The sequence below is a fragment of the Myotis myotis genome, unplaced genomic scaffold, assembly GCF_014108235.1.
Source record: "Myotis myotis isolate mMyoMyo1 unplaced genomic scaffold, mMyoMyo1.p scaffold_m19_p_15, whole genome shotgun sequence".
Classification (NCBI taxonomy): domain Eukaryota; kingdom Metazoa; phylum Chordata; class Mammalia; order Chiroptera; family Vespertilionidae; genus Myotis; species Myotis myotis.
This window is the reverse complement of record NW_023416319.1, coordinates 16,515,924-16,532,731: the sequence shown is the minus strand read 5'-3', so window position 1 is coordinate 16,532,731 and position 16,808 is coordinate 16,515,924. Positions and strand designations below refer to the sequence as shown.

The window sequence follows — 16,808 nt, the reverse complement described above, 5'->3', positions numbered from 1 at the left end:
CACTCAATAAGAATCCTAGTTTTGGTAGGCACTTAATAAATGTCTGTTACAGACCAGAATTTTATTGCTGTTAGAGGCCCAAGCCCCTCATTGGAACAGCGAGAAACAGGTGCAGAAAGGCGGAGTAACTTCTCTAAGATTCGTAGGCTTCCTAAGTTGCAGAAGTGACACCTGCAAGTGTGACAGACCAGATCTCCCAGTTATCCTCCATACGACCGCAAGGTGGCGCCGCAGCACCAACTTTAGCCAACGCCCGCCAATGGCTAGTCCCCCCAGCCATCCACACAGACACGCCAGCACGCGCGCCCCTCCTCTGCTCCTTGGCTTCCCCAGCCTGGTGTTAGCGGCGGAGGGGGACCGAAGCCCTAGAAACGTGGACCCTCACCTCTTCCTGAACACCCAGCTCTGTTTTGGATCTGGGGGAGGATGAGGGGAAAGGGCTCAACTGCAACTCCGAGTCATCAGGCCTTTCACGGTCCGCGCACGTTTATTTCATTTATCTTTGAAAATGATAAATGGGAAAGGAGGAGTCTGGAGAAGGCGGGGCGGGCCAAGGGTGAGTTGGCCCCCGGGAACTGGTCCCTGTGCCTGGCCTTAGTCCCAGGGGCGTGGACTGTGGGTAGGGCCCCGTCCACCCCTCGGGGCTGGGAGTGGGAAGGCTCTCTCTGGAGCTGGCCGTCTCCCTCCCCCCAGCTGCCCCGGCATCCCTAGCCCATCCAGACCACCCCAGCCCGGGGAGGCGATGAATGACCGACCCCGTCCTCGGGGCTGGCGACCCCGTCCTCGGGGCTGGCAGACCCGCTCGGCACTCATACGGGCCGCTCCACGGCGTACTGACATGGACTGAGGTTGGCTGCCGGGGGCGGCCCGGGTACCGCGGGGTAGCTGAAGGAGGCGTGCTGTTTGGCCTTGAGCCGCAAGCTGGCCAGACTGGAGTTACACGGGTCCCGATAGACGTAGGGGGAGGAGGCGGCTGCAGCAGCAGCGGCGGCGGCGGCAGAGGCGTAAGGGCAGGACACTGCTCCGGAGGACACGGAGGCTGGAGCCAGCCCAGGGGGCCCCCCGCCCAGGCCTTGCAGGGCCCCGGGCCCCGGCACAGTGCCCGGGGCGGCCGTGGCCGAGGGCACCATGGAGGCGGCGATGGAGCTGGGTGGAGAGAAGACGGGCTGCGAAGCCAGAGGCCCCACGTTGACCGAGTTGAAGGCGAACGGGAAGGTCTTGGCGGCGAGCGGCGGGCCGAGCGCCTTGGGTGGCCAGTTGCCGTAAGAGTAGCCGGGGTACACTTCTTCGTAGGGCGGCACCAGCCCCCCGAGCGGCGCCGTGAAGCCGCCCTTGCACAGCTCCGCCTGCTGGCTGCGCTCGCGCTTCCGCCACTTGGCGCGCCGGTTCTTGAACCACACCTGCGGGCGGGAGGAAAGGCTGTTGGACCCGGAGCGCAGCGGGGACCCGGAGCGGGGTACCGCGGCTGGGGGGTGGGTCACGCGGATGGGGGTTCGGGCCGGGGCCAGAGTTCGGAGGATTAACAACCCAGATGGCTGGAGACGGGAATGGGGTCGCGGAGGAGCGCATGGCGTCAGGGAGCTGAGGACAGAAGCAGTGGCGGCAGAACTAAGTCAAGGGCGACGGCGCGGGGAGTAGTCGGTCAAGGAGGCGTGGCGAGGAGGACGAGCGACCGTCCCAGGGGAGAGGAAGCGTGGGTCGGGATCCGGGGCTTAGGGACTTCGGGTGTCGGGTCCGAGGATGGGCAGGCAGGGCAGAGCCACAGGTTGCAGGTGTCTAAGCTACTCGCTAAGCGGCCCGAGAGGAAGAGCGGGGTGGGTTGCGGATCTGCGCGCGCCGTACCCGCACGCGGGCCTCGGTGAGGTTGGTCCACACGGCGATCTCCTCGCGCGTGCTCATGTCGGGGTAGCGGTTCCTCTGGAAGGTGGCCTCCAGCTCCTGCAGCTGCTGGCTGGTGAAGTGCGTGCGCTGCCGCCGCTGCTTCTTCTTCAGCGAGCCGTCTTCTGGGGAGCCGCCGGGCAGCGAAGCCGAGGCCTTCTCCGAGTCTGGGACCGGGTTGGGGCAGGTCACAGGGATTCCAGGGCTGGGGTACCCCCTTTACCGGCCACTGACTCCCACCCGGGCCCCACCCCCATTAGGGATGGAGATGTTATCTCCCCTACGCCCAGAAGGGGGCGCGCTCACCACTGTGTTCTTGGCCCTTGCAGCCGTGTTCTGGGAGTGAGGGGTGGGGAGTGCCCGCGTCTGACAGCGATAGGGCCGGGCTCCGTGCCTCCGCCTCGTTGAGCAGGCCGAACTCCATGGAGAGGAGACTCTGGAGGGAAGAGAAGACACAGACCAGGCCGATGGGGCTAAAATCTCCGGGTTATCCGGTTCCCAAAAGTGTTTCGCCACAGGTTCGCTGTCCCCTTTCACCGCCCCCAACATAAAACTACTCCTGTGTGGGGTGCCCTAGGATAGAATAGGGAAACAGCAGCCTAAGGGAAAAAGGTGTATATTCAAAAACTTCATGCACAGATATACACACTAGACTTTGTTTTGTTCACGGCCAGGCACCTAGAACTTTGCCTGATGCACAGTTGGTGTTCAATAGATATTTATTGAATTAATGAAAACCACAACGATTTGCACACCACATGCCATATACCATCCCTCTCACACGAATGCTCAATATTCCCATAAACTTATACATATGCCCCTCAGTCAATCATACCTAACACATAGCTGGAACCTCTGTTGCTCATTGAACCAGACCTGATACTTCTCCCATTAAGATAATCACTTCTGTCATATGAGTACTTACTGTGTGCCTTTATCTCATTATCTCTCCCCTCACAAGAATGCATCAATATTAAGTATGGTCACCTTGTTCAGATGATGAAATTGAGACTTGAATTTAAGGGTCACGGGGGAAAAAAGGGTCACAGAGCTTGTAAGCAGTGGAACTGGGATCTGAATCTGCTCTGGGAGACTCCTAAGCTAATGTTTTTTCTCCATTTGTTTTGTCTTTCTTCTTTATTTAAAAATGCATTTTTATTGATTTTAGAGAGGAAGGGAGAGGGAAAGGTAGAAACATCAATGGTGAGAGAAAATCATTGATTGTCTGCTTCCTGTACACCCCCTACTGGGGATTGAGGCTGCAACCTGGGCATGTGCCCTGACTGGGAATGGAACCATGACCTCCTGGTTCATACGTTCAACCACTGAGCCACACGGCCCAAGCTCCGTTTGCTTTTTCAAATTGTGTTCTTTAGGGCCTCTACCCAGAAATCCCTTCAGGGACTGGAACTCAGGTTAGTCTCAGGGATGGAACCCTAGCCTGGTCTTGATTTGATCTGCCACATCTAGGGTAGCTCTGCTTTTGACTGTTTTGTTCATGCTTCCTGGAGAGACTTCATTTGAAAAAAGGGGTTCCAGAATAAAAACCCCCGTTTGAAAACCACTAGGCATTCGGCTCTGTTTGATTCTATGCCCATCCAGGCACACTTCATATCCTACCAGTCATTGTTTTACTCACATGCACAGCCTCTAGTAGGCCCACCCGAGGCAGGCAGCAGATATGAGCTTCTGAAAACCCCCTTGCTGCCCTTACTTCCTATCCCAAACCTTGCCTGACATTACCCAGGAGCCTTCTTGGGTCCCTCTTCAAGTCTCCCCTGCAGGTATCTTTTGTTTTCTTTTTTTTTTAAATATATTTTATTGATTTTTTACAGAGAGGAAGGGAGAGAGATAGAGAGTTAGAAACATCTATGAGAGAGAAACATCGATCAGCTGCCTCCTGCACATCCCCCACTGGGGAAGTGCCTGCAACCCAGGTACATGCCCTTGACCGGAATCGAACCTGGGACCTTTCAGTCCACAGGCTGACGCTCTATCCGCTGAGCCAAACCGGCTTTGGCGCAGGTATCTCTTTTTTGCTGGCTCTCCCAGGCCCTCTCTGGTAGGAGGAAGGGAAAGGGACACTGGTGGGGCTCAAGAACTCTGGGTGCCTCTAAGTCAGAGGAGAACCAAAGGAGGGTAGGAACAGAGGAACAAGGGTGAGGAGCTGGCGGGAGGGGTCCATCTACCTTCCGGTTAACAGGGATTTAATACAGGCTGTGCAAGGTGGCATTAATGTGGTGGATTAGCCTAAGTTGAGATGTTTGTCACTTGGCTGCTCTGAATTTATTAGGAGCCTTTCTCGGGGAGGCACAGATGGGCAGTGGCCTGTATTTGCACATGGTAATGCCACCTTCAACCAGCTCAGAGAGGACAGCTGTCCCCTGCCCCCACCTCTCAAGTAAGATTGGGGTGGGACAGAGGTCAAGGCAGGAGTGGAGGAGCAACCCTTGTTCTTTCCACCGGCACAGGAGACTAGACCTTGGACCTTTTCCTAGGGTTAAAGGAGCAGTCCTGAGGGGATCTGGCAAGGAAGGAGGGAAGCCAGCCCAGGGTGGAGGTGCTCAGCTTACCTCGCTCAGGTCTGAGGTCAGGAGTCAGAGGCTTGGGGCTGGCTCAACAATGCTCTGGTGGAAGGGAGATGCCCTTGGGAGGGACCTGTAGCAGTCTTGACTAGAAGTCTTCCCAAAGAGCTGGGAAGGCACAGAACTGAGAGCCGGACAAAGGGGTGCTCTGAAGTCTCCTTTTACTTTATACCCAAGAGGACAAAGAAGGTAAAGGGGCTCCAATACATGATGCAGAGGAGACTAGACTTTGGGTGGTGACCCCACAATAGAGTATACAGATGTCTTATTATAAAGTTGCACACCTGAAATTTATATGTTATTAACCAATGTTACCCCAATAGATTTAATAAAAAATAAAATAAAATAAATATATATTTTAAAAGATGCCCTCAAAATGTAAACCATGCCTCTGATTTCTCCAGAGGTCACAGGAGCAACAAAGAATTGGGAAAAGAGACATTTGGGTTTGCCTGCAGGGAAAGCTAAATCCCACCATTGCCCTTTATCCTCCCAGTCTGCTTTGGCTCCAGACTTCTAATTTTCCAAACTCCCCTTCCCCCAGCATTCCATACCTGTGTCTTGGTTTCACCCTTAATTTCAGCAAAGGGAGGCAGGGTGAGGAGAGATAAGGGCCAGAGTAAAAGATGAAGCTGAGAAAGCAGCGTTCAGGCTGTGTGTTCCTAGAGACAGACAGACACACATGCAGACACACAGAGGCCCCCACTCAGACAAAATAAGCACTTGGACTTGGAACTAGAGGCATACAAACACACACTCTCCCACACATGTGCTCCCACATTCAAGCAGACAGACACACACTGTCACACAGTCTCCTCTCTCTGTGACAGGGACAGCTGCCTTGGCCGTTTTGGAACTAGCCATTACCCTCCCCCCTCCCTTTCCTGGCCCCTCTGAACCTCAGCTTTCAGTCCCAGGAACTAAGGACTCTGTGGGGGAGGAGGAGGCCAAAGGGGCTAGGGGAGTGGTCTGCACCCAGTGGCTGCTGGGGAAAGCCTGTTTGGCTGAATGGGGAGATGGCAGGAAAATGTTGGAGGAAGAGGGTGAGGCGGGGGTGGGGCCAGAAACTGCCCAGGCCTCTTTTAGGAAAGTAATCTGGTATAGCCCAAAGAAATTAGGTTTGGAGTCAAAAGATCTTGGTCCATGTCCTGGCTCTCCAACTTAACTAGCTATGTGATCTTGGCAAATTACCTCTCTGAGCATATTTTTTCATCTCTAAAAGGGAGATCATAATCCCTCTACCTTCAGTATTGTTATAAGGTTAAAATAAAATATAACATGTAAAAATGGGTACAACTCTATCCAAGTATGTTTTTTTCTTATTCATAGAAGAGATGCCTATTTGGCACCTTCTATGAGCTGGGCATTGAGTAAGGCACCAAGGATAGAGTGACAAATAAGAGCTCATCCTCATCTCTGCTCTTGCTTGAGTAGTTCACCTCCCTAGACCCTGTATCTCCCAGTGAAGAATTTCTCTGGTGAATAAAGAGGTGAGGATACTGCATTTTAGAGAGGGATGCAAATGTGTGTTGTGAGCACTGTGTCCTGAACATAAAGGTGATCCTGGTCAATAAGGTAACAGCACAATGGGTAGAGTAACCCAAGTTGGGAGTCACTTTGGGGACCAGTGACTGGTAAAGGAAAGGATGAAGCCTCAGGCTCCTGACGGGGTTACTAATAGAAGACAGGGGGGATGAGAAGGGCCCTGACTGTGAAATGGAAAACACACTAAAGCCTGGCAAGTAATAGGAAAATGAAGGGTGGGGCATAGGTATCTAGCATACTCGTGCCCTGGTGGGCTGGTGAGGCAGAGGCTGCGGGCGCCCAGTGGTTGTCTGAGCTGGAGAGAGGTTGGCTGAGGATTAAGCTCCCTAAACTGCAAAATTGACACTGAGGCCAAGGACTTCACCTCACTCAGTAGACAGGGACAAGCAGTAGGTCTTGTAGCCACAGGTTTGGTTGATGCTGATAGGAAATGCCAGGCAGGACCAAAGAGAGCCAAGAGGTAACAGTGGTGCTGGGTCCAGCTTTGGGAGGGGCTGTCTGTCCCACCACCAGTCTTTCTGACACCCCCTGCAGAGGATGCATGGCTCAGGCCCCACTGGTGACAGAGGGCAATCCTAGCCCTAAGGAGAAGGGAGGGCCTACAGAGGTGCTCTGATTGTGAAGTACAGGCTGGAATTACAGGACGATGTCATAAACTGCAGCAAGAACAAAATACCCAACTTATATTAAGGTGGAGAGCAGAGAATATCATAGGCCAGAGAGGCCATAGTGGGGAGGCCATGGTTGATCCAAGGGGTTCATGGCAAGAGGTCAACTGCCATGTGACCCACTTTTGTCCTGAAGCCAAAGGGGTAAACCAGGGCCACGGCCAGAAAACCCCCAAGAAGTTACAATAAATGCCTAAGACAGGAAACACACCCTGGAACTTAAATAGGAGAACTTTCTCCTGCAGGGACAGAATAAGGCGGAAGGTAAGAGGGGATGGCGTTGTGATGCTGTGGCTCAGCCAGCAGCAAGTTAGTGAACAGGTGTAAATCAGAGTCCCCACACCATTCCGTAAACCTGAAACTGAAGTGAGGCCCGTAAGTACACACAGCCTCACATTCATTAGTGATGCTGAGCACCCAAACGGTCTGGTCTGCTGTACTGCAGTGACAAATGGGAACGAATAAAGACAGCTGGAGACAAGCTCACAGCCCCAAGAGGAAACCCTGAGATTCAGGTGAAGGCAGCAATAATTTGATACACTTAATTTATTAAGGGGTGAGTCAGGGATCAGAGAAATGAACCTCCACACTCTTCCTTCTTTCCTTCAGCAAGTGTTAGGTGCTAAGATAGATCCCCAAGACTGGTAAGGCAAAGACCCTAACTTCTAGGAGCCTCTAGGGAGGCAAACAGAGCACAGAATGAAATGATGGGCTGCTTGAGTCTGTTTCTCAGACTTTGATAGATAGACAAATGGAAGCCCGTGTAAGGTGTATGTTTTGGGGCTAAGAGATTGTAGCAGGTTCAGAGGGCAACAGGGACAACGAGAGAGATCATCAGAGAAAAATGGGTCAGGCTGGGGAGGTGTCTCCAATGAGGGGTGGTGGTTCAGGTTTGATACGATCTAGGCTAGAGCATCTCCAGATTTTCCATTAAAAACCCCACCAAGACTAGTAAGAGAGAATATCACCCTGGAACACTAGGGGCACAACCTAAAACAGGTGCCACCGGTATAAAATGTCTTTGAGCTCTCCAGCCGTATGTTAAAACTGAAAGTAAATTTTGCATTCTATTCCATAAAGTTGTTGTGTTTGTTTTAATATAAAAATAAAATGTTCTCTCCAAATCTCCAAGTGACATCGTCACACCAGGAAGATAGGTGGGCCGTGTTTAGCCTGCAGCGTCATGCTGCTCTCACTCCTATACTGCCCTCTTCCACTTCAGCCCCCTACAGAGAAGTATTGCTCCAAGCAGTGGGCGTCACTGGAGGGTTAAGACAGGAGAGCGACGTAGAAGCAGCATCTTTGGGACTTTTATTTGGCCTTGGTGAGCAGACTAGATTGGGCAGGGGAGAGATGGGAAAGGGGCTCTTTGAAAGCAGTTCTTTCTCATTCCACCACCTATCTTTCCTTTCTTTCTCCACCACTCTTATCATGGGTCCCTGTTGGTGACTATGGGCTAGACATTCTAGATAATCCCAAAGCTCAGGACCTAATGGCTCCTTCATATTAGCTGCCATCTCTGTCCCCCACCCCCTGGCAGCATCATTCAGAGTGAACAGAGAAGAAAACAGTTGGGTGGCTCCTCCCCTCTCTCATCCCCCTCCCAGCTCAGTGTTAGTCTGCCTCCCCTACCCTCTCTTCCTGGACCTGGGTCTTGGATCCATATTCACATCCTTAAGCAGACAGGCAGGGAATAGATCAGGATATTTGGCCTGGTAGAGGAGTCAAGCATTCCGGGAGCTCCTTTGAACTCTTCTCAGAGAGGGGCAGGGGTAATGGCTGGCATCTGAAGCCTGAGATAGGGTGTTTCCTCTGTCACTGAGAATCTTCCGGTGGCTGGATCGGGGATGCTAGCTGGCTGATTTAAGACTTCAGACACCACCCTTCCAAGCAAAGATTCTACAGTTTGGGCATAATCACGGCAGTAATATTTCTTTTTTCTACGGTGCTTTTCCACTTGCAAAGGGCTTTCATGTATATGATTTCATTTAACTCTTACAACCACTGTGAGTGGCAGGAATGACCAACGCCATTTAACCTCTGAGAAGATGAATTTGTAAAGGTTACACAGATTGAAGACCAAGGACTGAGGTCTTTTCACTCCTAGCCCCCTCCACCCCAGCAGCCATTTGTGGCTCTGACATGCACTGATCCTCTCAAGCCCCAAAGAATTCTCTTTATACTTCCTGACTCTACCAACCCTCTGGGAATGAGCTCTGGAAGTTGACTGCCCACCTTGTGTCTAGGGACATGTTTCTATTCATCTTGCGCTAGCATCATTCCAGTTCTAAGGTGCCCCTCATCTCTGGTTTCAGAATTTGAGGAGCAAACAAGTCTTCTGTTTATCGATGCCTTTCATTATTTTGTGGGTTTTTCCACCCCATCTCACTTTCCAGAGACTTAAACTTTGAAGTTTTCCCTCTCCAGCAGCCACTGGCTCCCCATTCTGTGAACTATTCTCTGACACTTCCCTAAGTCCATGATATTCTTCCTAGGAGCCAGTGACGCAGGAATGCACTCAGCTACGTGGTTTTATGCAAGGATGGGAGAAGGTTCTGCCTATTGTTTCCAGTCATCTTCATTATGATGCTGTTGCTTTTTGGCCTTTTTGGCAAAATCAGAACTTTGGGCTAAGCTAAGGTCTTCAGGGAACCATCTGCAACACCTTCCCTATTCCTTTCCTGACTCAGAGACTTCCATCAGCCATGATTTCCGTGATTTTCAAAGGTGATGGGAGCTCAAGCCCCTGAAAAGGGTATCAGGATGTGGCGAGAGTATTGGTTTGACTCTATATTTATCAAAAAGGGGCAAGGAGCAAAGAAGGTTGAGAAACAATGTTCTATCTGGTAACACGTAAACTTTAAAATTGAAGAATGGAGGTGGGGGTGAGGGTAATATGTATTGTATGTCACTCTTGGGTGGAGGATGAGAATGTTTGCTATCCACTTGTTTAAATTATTTACTCATTGCAAAACACATCACCTTGCACTTGCCCCATGAAAACCCAGTCTCTAACCCGGCTGTTTTCCTCACTAACAGACTGGGCGAGTTCTCTCTACTCTGTTCTCTTCAGCCTAACTGGGGTCTGTCTAGTTACAGAGTTGGGGTCAGGGTGGGTGGTTATTGTAGGGGTCCAAAGAATCAGGGCCCGCCCACAGCTAAAGGGAAAGCACACAGGACAGCTGAGTATGGCTGAGACCCCCTTTCCAACCAGAGTTGGGGGCCTCACCTTGGACCTAAGAGTCTTGATCCCATGTGTCTCCTTCCTACCTCAGCTCAGCCATCAGGGTGTTTTTGAGATTGGGGGGGCTGAGGGAACAAAAAGGGGAACAAGGCCACAGGGTTTGCTTTGCTGAAGGACTGCAGTTTTCTCTTCAGGCCTGGGCTCCTGCTCCCTGCAGAGAAGGCACCTTTAACCTGCTGGCACCCAGGCAAGAAGTTTGGGGGTGTCTGATCAGCTGTATTAGAATGAGGGGTTTCCTCGGAGTTTGTGAAGGCACCGAGGTTAGCAGGGGCTTGTGCTGGGCCCCTCCTCGCCCTCCCATTGCCCTTTGTGGTTCACTCCTTTTCCTGGACTTGAAGCCCACTAGCAGCCCCCCCTCATGGATTTCTCTGCTCAGATTTGTATTCTGGAAGTCCAGGCGATGCTTGGATCTGGTTTGAGTTGGGGAGGGAATCTCTCCCACCCCCACTTCGCCCCAAGGCCCAGCTGTAGGCATTACTCTCACTCCCTGCTCCTGAGCCCCACAGCCCCTCCGAGCAGAAACAAGTTTGCAAAGTGGGGTTTGAGGCGAACCCCACTACACACGCAGCAGCTGGGTAGGCGCTGCCCGGTAAATGGACATGCCACTCGGCCAGGGACATTCTGTCACCGCTGCCTGACACAGCGCCTGCTCCAGGGAGACCCACCTCGCCGCCTCGGACATTCTGTCCGCTACCGGCCCTGCGCGCTGCGGACATTCTGTCCGATGTCGTGGCGGCCCCAGGCTGGGACCCACGCGGACCCTGACACCCCAAGCCGGACACTCCAGACCCATTGCCTGTGATTCGGGCTGCCCAGCCACTGCCCTGCCGCCCGCACAGCGACCATCTGACCTGGTCGCGGCCAGCCTCTCACTACAAGGCTCCTAGCGCAACTGCGAAGCAGCTGAAAAGACAAGCGTGAGCCACTAGACGCACCCCTACCCCCAGTCCCTGGAGTCCGAGCTGAACCCCAGGCGAGGGGCGCTGGACGCCGCCAACTGCCCCTACACTGGGCAGCCGCTGCCGACTCCCCCCCACTGGCCAGGGCCTCAGCAACCCCTTTTGCTCCCTGGCTGTCTGCCCCGCGCCCTCTGATTCTAGGGTGCTTTCTGGTAATGGTTACCTGACTCTCTCTAGACCCCGCTTCGCGGAGCCCCTGTCCTGGCTTCATGTCTCCGGCTTCTCTCCGGGTCCCCTGACTTCTCCCCCGCTTTCTGTCCTCCAAGTTCTGACTCTGAATTTCCCTTTCCCTAAGTCCTGGCCCTGGGTCTGCAGTCCGCCCTCCCAGTTTCGACCCGTCCCCCAGGTACCGTTCCCCAGTTCAGCCGACCCAAGTCCCGTTTTAGGGACCCCAAACTCCAGCCATGGCCCCTTGACCCCTTGAGCCCGTGTCCCCGCAGTGGTCAAGCACTCACAGTGAGTCCCGCAGCAGGCAGACTCCCGGCAGCGGCGGTGGCGGCGGCGGCCGTAGTCTGGAGGGCAGGCAAAGGCCAGGGGCCGGACACCCGGCTTGGATGGGGGCTGCCCCCCTGCGCCCGGGCCGCCGCTCCGCTCGGGCGCTCCCGGACTGAGGAGCTCAGGGAGAGCGTGAGACTCGCCGCGAACTGCCACCCCCCGCCGGCGCCCATTCACTTTATGGCAGCCCAGGGCGCCCCCAGCCCGCAGCTGCGAGCCTAGCTGGTCGGGACCCGCCCCCTTCCAGCTGCTCTTCCCAGGCTTCACCCTTTCCAGCTGTGAATCTTCAGGCCCCGCCTTCGGGGGTGGGGTCCGGCCGGCGCGCTGCCAAGAGCCCCGCCCCCTGGCCAATCGGAGGCGCTCCTCAGCAACTGGGACACGCCCCTCCCCACGTGGCTGAAACCACGCTCCGGCAGGAACGCTTCGGTAGAATCAAACCCGGGAGGGGAGGGTGGGCTGTGCGGCCCCGCGGAGCCGGTCCCGCCAGCGGCGAGGAGCTGAGGCAGCGCCAGGCCGCCACCCCGAGCGAAGTGGAGCGGTGCCGGCGATAGGGCTGCCAGGGTGCCAGGTGGGAGGGCGCACTGGCCGGGACAGGCCGCCGGTTTTCAGAGCTCAGACTTTGTTGCCGCTCAAGTTTCGGCAATTTTCTCCACTTGTCGCTGTCTGTCTCTTTGCCCTTTTGTGTCTGCTCCAATCCTCCCACGTCTCGCCTTTCTTTCCTTTTTTTTCTCTTTCACCGCTTTGCTCCTGCTGTTTGTTCCTCTCCTTCCTCCTCTGCCACTTTGAAAGACTAATTTATGTTTCTCTCTACTCCTTTTTCCTCACACCTTTCCTTTTTAAATTCAAGTTCTTTATTGTTTAGTGTATTATATAAGTCTCCTTTTTCCCCCATTGATCTCTCCCCGGCCGCCCCCAACCCCAGCACATGCCCTCAAACCCCCCCTCCCTGCCCGTGTCCATTGGTTATGCTCACATGCATTGCATACAAGTCCTTTGGTTGCTCTCTTACCCCCACACCCCCTCACACCTTTCTCACCTTCCTCTTCTTGACTATATCCCATCCTTTCCCCCGTTTTCTCCTCCAAGGAAGGTGGCTTCATGGAGAAAGCAGAGTTTGGAATGAGACAAAGCAAAGCATCATTCTGACCCTGCCACCAACCACACCATTACTGAATGACTTTTTAAAAATATATTTGTATTGATTTCAGAGAGGAAGGGAAAGGGAGAGAAAAAAAACATCAATGATGAGAGAGAATCATTGATCGGCTGCCTCTACACAGTTCTTGGCCCTTGACTGGACAGGCTGATGCTCTATCCACTGAGACAAGCCAGCTAGGGCCTGAGTGGCCTTAGATAAGTAATTATCACTCCCTTACCCCCATCCACCCCAAACAGTTTAAGGTGGCTCTCACTGAATCTCAGGGCTTGGACTGGACATTCTTCAGAGGTCTGGTAGGTTCATCTGTTAGTCTTGCCCAGGCTATGCTCTCCCAGCCTTAACAGGGCTAGCTTCTTCTTGGTGATACCAGGTTCTGTTCTGTGGGCAAGGTGTGGCCTTGGTGCTTGCTAATTAGGGACTGGCAATGGGTAGCACAGATGTCCCAAGGAACATGTCAGTCAGGTTGTTTGGGTGCCCGTGAGGGCCCTAAACCCTATCTATCACACAATATGCTCCTAAGATAAATCTGACCAGTCATGTCTCTGCTTAATGGCTCCTGCTTAAAATCCTGATTGCCCTCAGGAAAAAGGGCAAGCTCCCTTGCCTGGCACATAGGACTTTCAGGATCTGACCGTGCCTTAATGTCCAATCTCCTAGTGGTTTCCTGCACCTCTCTTCAGACAGTAACATATTTCTAGCCAGTCTTCATGTGTTTTTTTTAAAATATAAATAAATAAATAAATAAATAAATAAATAAATATATATGTATGTATATATATATATATATATATATATATATGTATATTTTACTGATTTCAGAGAGGAAGGGAGAGAGAAATAGAAACATCAATGATGAGAGAGAATCATTGATTGGCTGCCTCCTGCACGCCCCTGACTGGGGATCAAGTCTGCAACCCAGGCATGTGCCCTTGACCGGAATGGAACCAGGGACCCTTCAGTCCACAGGCTGGCTCCACGGAGCCAAACCCGGTAGGGCTAGCCAGTCTTCATCTTGTCAATTTCTACTCATCCACCTAAGCTCCACTAAGAGGCCTCATTATCTCTGAGAAGCTCTTCCTAAACTCCTGGGTTAGCCAGATGTTTAGCTTCTTGCCCCACAATCCTCCTGTGCACACACTCTGTTACCCACACACTATAATGAAGAGATCAGCTTATATGTTGTCCCCTATAATGCTAAGATTTAGGAGGGCAAGTATATCTCCCTCATGTTTCTATTCCTAGGCATAATGTAGGTACTCAATACTGAAATCTAAGAGGGAGGTGTTCTGCCTGAGATGATTGAGGTTAGCAGGGTCACTCTAGGGCATTGCCATCTCTCTCCTCCTCATCTGTAACACACAATCCCATTCATGCTTTTAGGTTGGTTAAATTTTGGAGGTATGTGGGAATGGAGATGGGAGAGTAGGGAGTTTTGGCCCACTTGGAGGATTTTCCAAATTTTGGCTATCTAGGACCTCTCTGTCTGAGATAAACCTAAGAGACCAAATCCAAGTTTTCAAATGAAGTTGGAAAATGGCTCAGAGGTACTGTGGAAAGAGGTGTTATCGTGGTTGTATCTTTTCCCTCTCTCTTTGGGTGAAAGAGCAAGATTTTCAGCTGGACCTAGAGGCCAAGAGCCCAATGTGCAGGTGCGGGAAGTTGTTTAGGAGTTCTTCAGGTCTGATGGGTTCTTCAAATTAGAGAATCCTAGCACGTGGATGGTCTTTGGATGTCTGATTTTGAGACCACATTTCTATGGGTTTAGGTATATGGACTTGGGTCATCTATAAATGGGAGGAACTAGGATAGAGTTGGTTTCTTTCTTTTTTTTTAAAAAAATATATTTTATTCATTTTTTTACAGAGAGGAAGGGAGAGGGATAGAGAGTTAGAAATTTTGATGAGAGAGAAACATCAATTCAGCTGCCTCCTGCACACTCTCTACTGGGGATGTGCCCGCAACCAAGGTACATACCCTTGACCAGAATCGAACCTGGGACCCTTCAGTCCGCAGGCCAACGCTCTAACCACTGAGCCAAACCGGTTAGGGTGAGTTGGTTTCTTTTTTTCACTACTTCCCAGAAGTCTCTTCAGGTCTGCAGGGACATCTGGGCTCCATTCCAGGAGACAGGCTAGGAATTCCACCAGTCAATCTGCAAGAAAAAAACCCCATTTTACTTTCACTTCTAGGTAATTCTAAATATTCTAGCAACCTCTATCATCTTGTGAAAGAGGAGAGGCACCTGGGGGTAGGAAAGTGAAGACTGGGGTGGACATTCAGCCTTTAGGCTTCTTAGTATTTTAAGGCAAACAGGGAAGGCTTCAGTTTCCTGTCACTGATGTGGACTAAACCATATGATTAGCTTTGTTCCAGGTAGGTAAAAAGTGTCCAAGGCTTAGTATGAGAGGCAGAGCTGGGAGTCACAGTCTGGTAGACTAATACATAAGAGATAGTGAAGGGCAGTGGAAAAAAAAAACTGAGCTGGCGACCAGGACACCTGGGTTTGTCTTTCTGCTCTGCCAACATGTAGTTATGCAAACGTGGGTGCTGTCTTTCCACTCTGGGACTTGGTTTCCTGCTCTGTAAAATGAAGAGACCTGAATTAGATACCCAAGGTTTCTGCCACCTCTCGTTTTTTTTTGTTTTTTGTTTTCTATTTCTGCATGACAGGAACGGGGTACAAGACACAGAAACAGATGGGACAGACACCTCTATGAGAAGCCATACAGGGCAGTGAGAGTGCGGGAGGGGAGGTTGGAATAAATTGTGTGCTGATCCTAGGATGGAGGGAGCCCAGAAGCTGCTTCCTGTAGAAGTGTTCTCTCTCTCTTGTTTTTTTAAAAATACATTTTTAAAATTGATTTCAGAGAGGAAGGGAGAGATTGAAACATCAATGATGAGAGAAACTCATTGATCCACTGCCTCCTGCACGCCCCTTACTGGGGATCGAGCCTTTGACCGGAATCGAACCCAGGATCCTTCAGGCCTCAGGATCGAACCCGGGACCCTTCAGGCCTCAGGCCGATGCTCTGTCCACTCAGCAAACCGGCTAGGGATCCAAATGTCCTCTTAAGGGGCACGGTTTTGGTCCAGCTGATTTTGATTGGGAGTGGCCGGAGTGGGACAGGGAGGAGGGAGTAGAGTCGTTCGCTCAAGCTCTCAAAACGAACCCCGCCCCCTTTCCAACAAATGTAAGCTTTCCTCCCCATAATGCCCAGCAAACACTTCCAAGCGCACTGCAACCGAACTCTAGCTAGCTCCACCTCTCCAACCGCCCAGCACAATTTCTCCCTTTTTATTGGCCTTTATTACTGTCACTCAGAGAGTCCTAATATCCGTTGGTTGTCCCTTACCTACCCTTTTCTTTCCCTTTTAATCTCTCCTCCTTAGGCGCAACCCATCGCTCGAAGACAATTTCCTTTCTTCGATTGGGTAGCTGGGATGCCACTTTTCACGGTGCAAAGTTATGATTGGCTGTGCGCGGCAGGGCTCGCGCAGTTACCAGGCAGCGGGCTAGTCTGAGGCTAGTTACCACGTCAGTGCGCTGACAGGCCGGGTAGCCGGCTCCACCGCCCGTTCCGGCCGACTCTTCCCGGCCGCTGTGTGGTCCCTGATTGCGGCCTCAACTGCCAGGAAAAGGGCTACTTCCCTTCCCCCATCTGCCGCCAGAGTCGGGAGAGCCGCTCGGAGACGCCTTCGAGGCCCGGGCTGGACATGAGCAGCGGCTGCCGGTCCTGGGACTAGGCCCCGCCATTTTGGATCCGCTGACAGGTCAGCGAAGTCTCTTCTTAGAGTTCCAGGGGTGTGCAGGCCGCCCTGACATCGCGATAGGGAGTAAGGGGAGGAGGGCCCTCACTTGGACGAGCCGGGGGTGGAGTAAGCGCACAGGGGCAGAAATAAGACGAGGGGGAGATTGCTGTGGAAGGCACCTGGGAGGAAGGCAGGGGGCAAAGGTCAGGCCCTGGCCGCGGGAGGGGCGACTCCGGTTCTGACTTGGGATCCCTTGCAGGTGCCCGCATCCTTCCGGTGTTCCCAGGCTTAACCTAGCCTTTAGGTCCGCTCTCCCGGAGCTTTCTGCATCCTAAAGAGCCCATTCCTCCAGAGCTGAAAGCAGACCTAAGGAACATTGTACCTAGGGTTGATTCTGAGACCTTCGACGGGAAAACCTCTTCAGATCGTGCACAGTGTCCACTTCCGTGGGACCCCCATTCACAGCCCTTCGGCTTTATGGATGCTGGATCATGAACTAGTGCAACAGACCCAGGTGGGGAGGAG

The 16,808-nt window shown here is 52.5% G+C and overlaps 2 protein-coding genes across 3 annotated transcripts in view; one reads left to right on the top strand and one right to left on the bottom strand.

Annotated features, from left to right (window-relative positions):
- Window positions 1-40: 40 nt before the first annotated feature.
- PITX3 (paired like homeodomain 3) lies at window positions 41-11,545 on the bottom strand. The gene is made up of 4 exons (XM_036336193.1): window positions 11,335-11,545; window positions 2,185-2,314; window positions 1,843-2,045; window positions 41-1,400 (listed from the first exon to the last, which is right to left on the bottom strand). Exons 2-4 carry the CDS (start codon window positions 2,300-2,302, stop codon window positions 810-812), a joined length of 912 nt encoding a protein of 303 aa, XP_036192086.1. The 5' UTR covers window positions 2,303-2,314; window positions 11,335-11,545; the 3' UTR covers window positions 41-809.
- Window positions 11,546-16,044: 4,499 nt separating this feature from the next.
- Window positions 16,045-16,808, top strand: part of GBF1 (golgi brefeldin A resistant guanine nucleotide exchange factor 1) — a 126,072-nt gene continuing 125,308 nt past the window's right edge. Inside the window, exons 1-2 of one of the 2 annotated variants that reach the window (XM_036336180.1) lie at window positions 16,045-16,304; window positions 16,543-16,797. The gene's annotated coding sequence lies outside the window, so the exon portion shown is untranslated. The remainder of the gene's footprint in view (window positions 16,305-16,542; window positions 16,798-16,808) is intronic. The other variant, XM_036336179.1, reaches the window with a different exon arrangement.

Excerpts from the sequence above, each read along its gene's own strand:
- PITX3 (XM_036336193.1), bottom strand. The coding sequence starts at position 2,302 with ATGGAGTTCGGCCTGCTCAACGAGGCGGAGGCACGGAGCCCGGCCCTA. Across the intron at positions 2,046-2,184 it reads CAAGGGCCAAGAACACAGTG|ACTCGGAGAAGGCCTCGGCT; the intron begins GTGAGCGCGCCC and ends ACCCGGTCCCAG. Across the intron at positions 1,401-1,842 it reads TCACCGAGGCCCGCGTGCGG|GTGTGGTTCAAGAACCGGCG; the intron begins GTACGGCGCGCG and ends TCCCGCCCGCAG.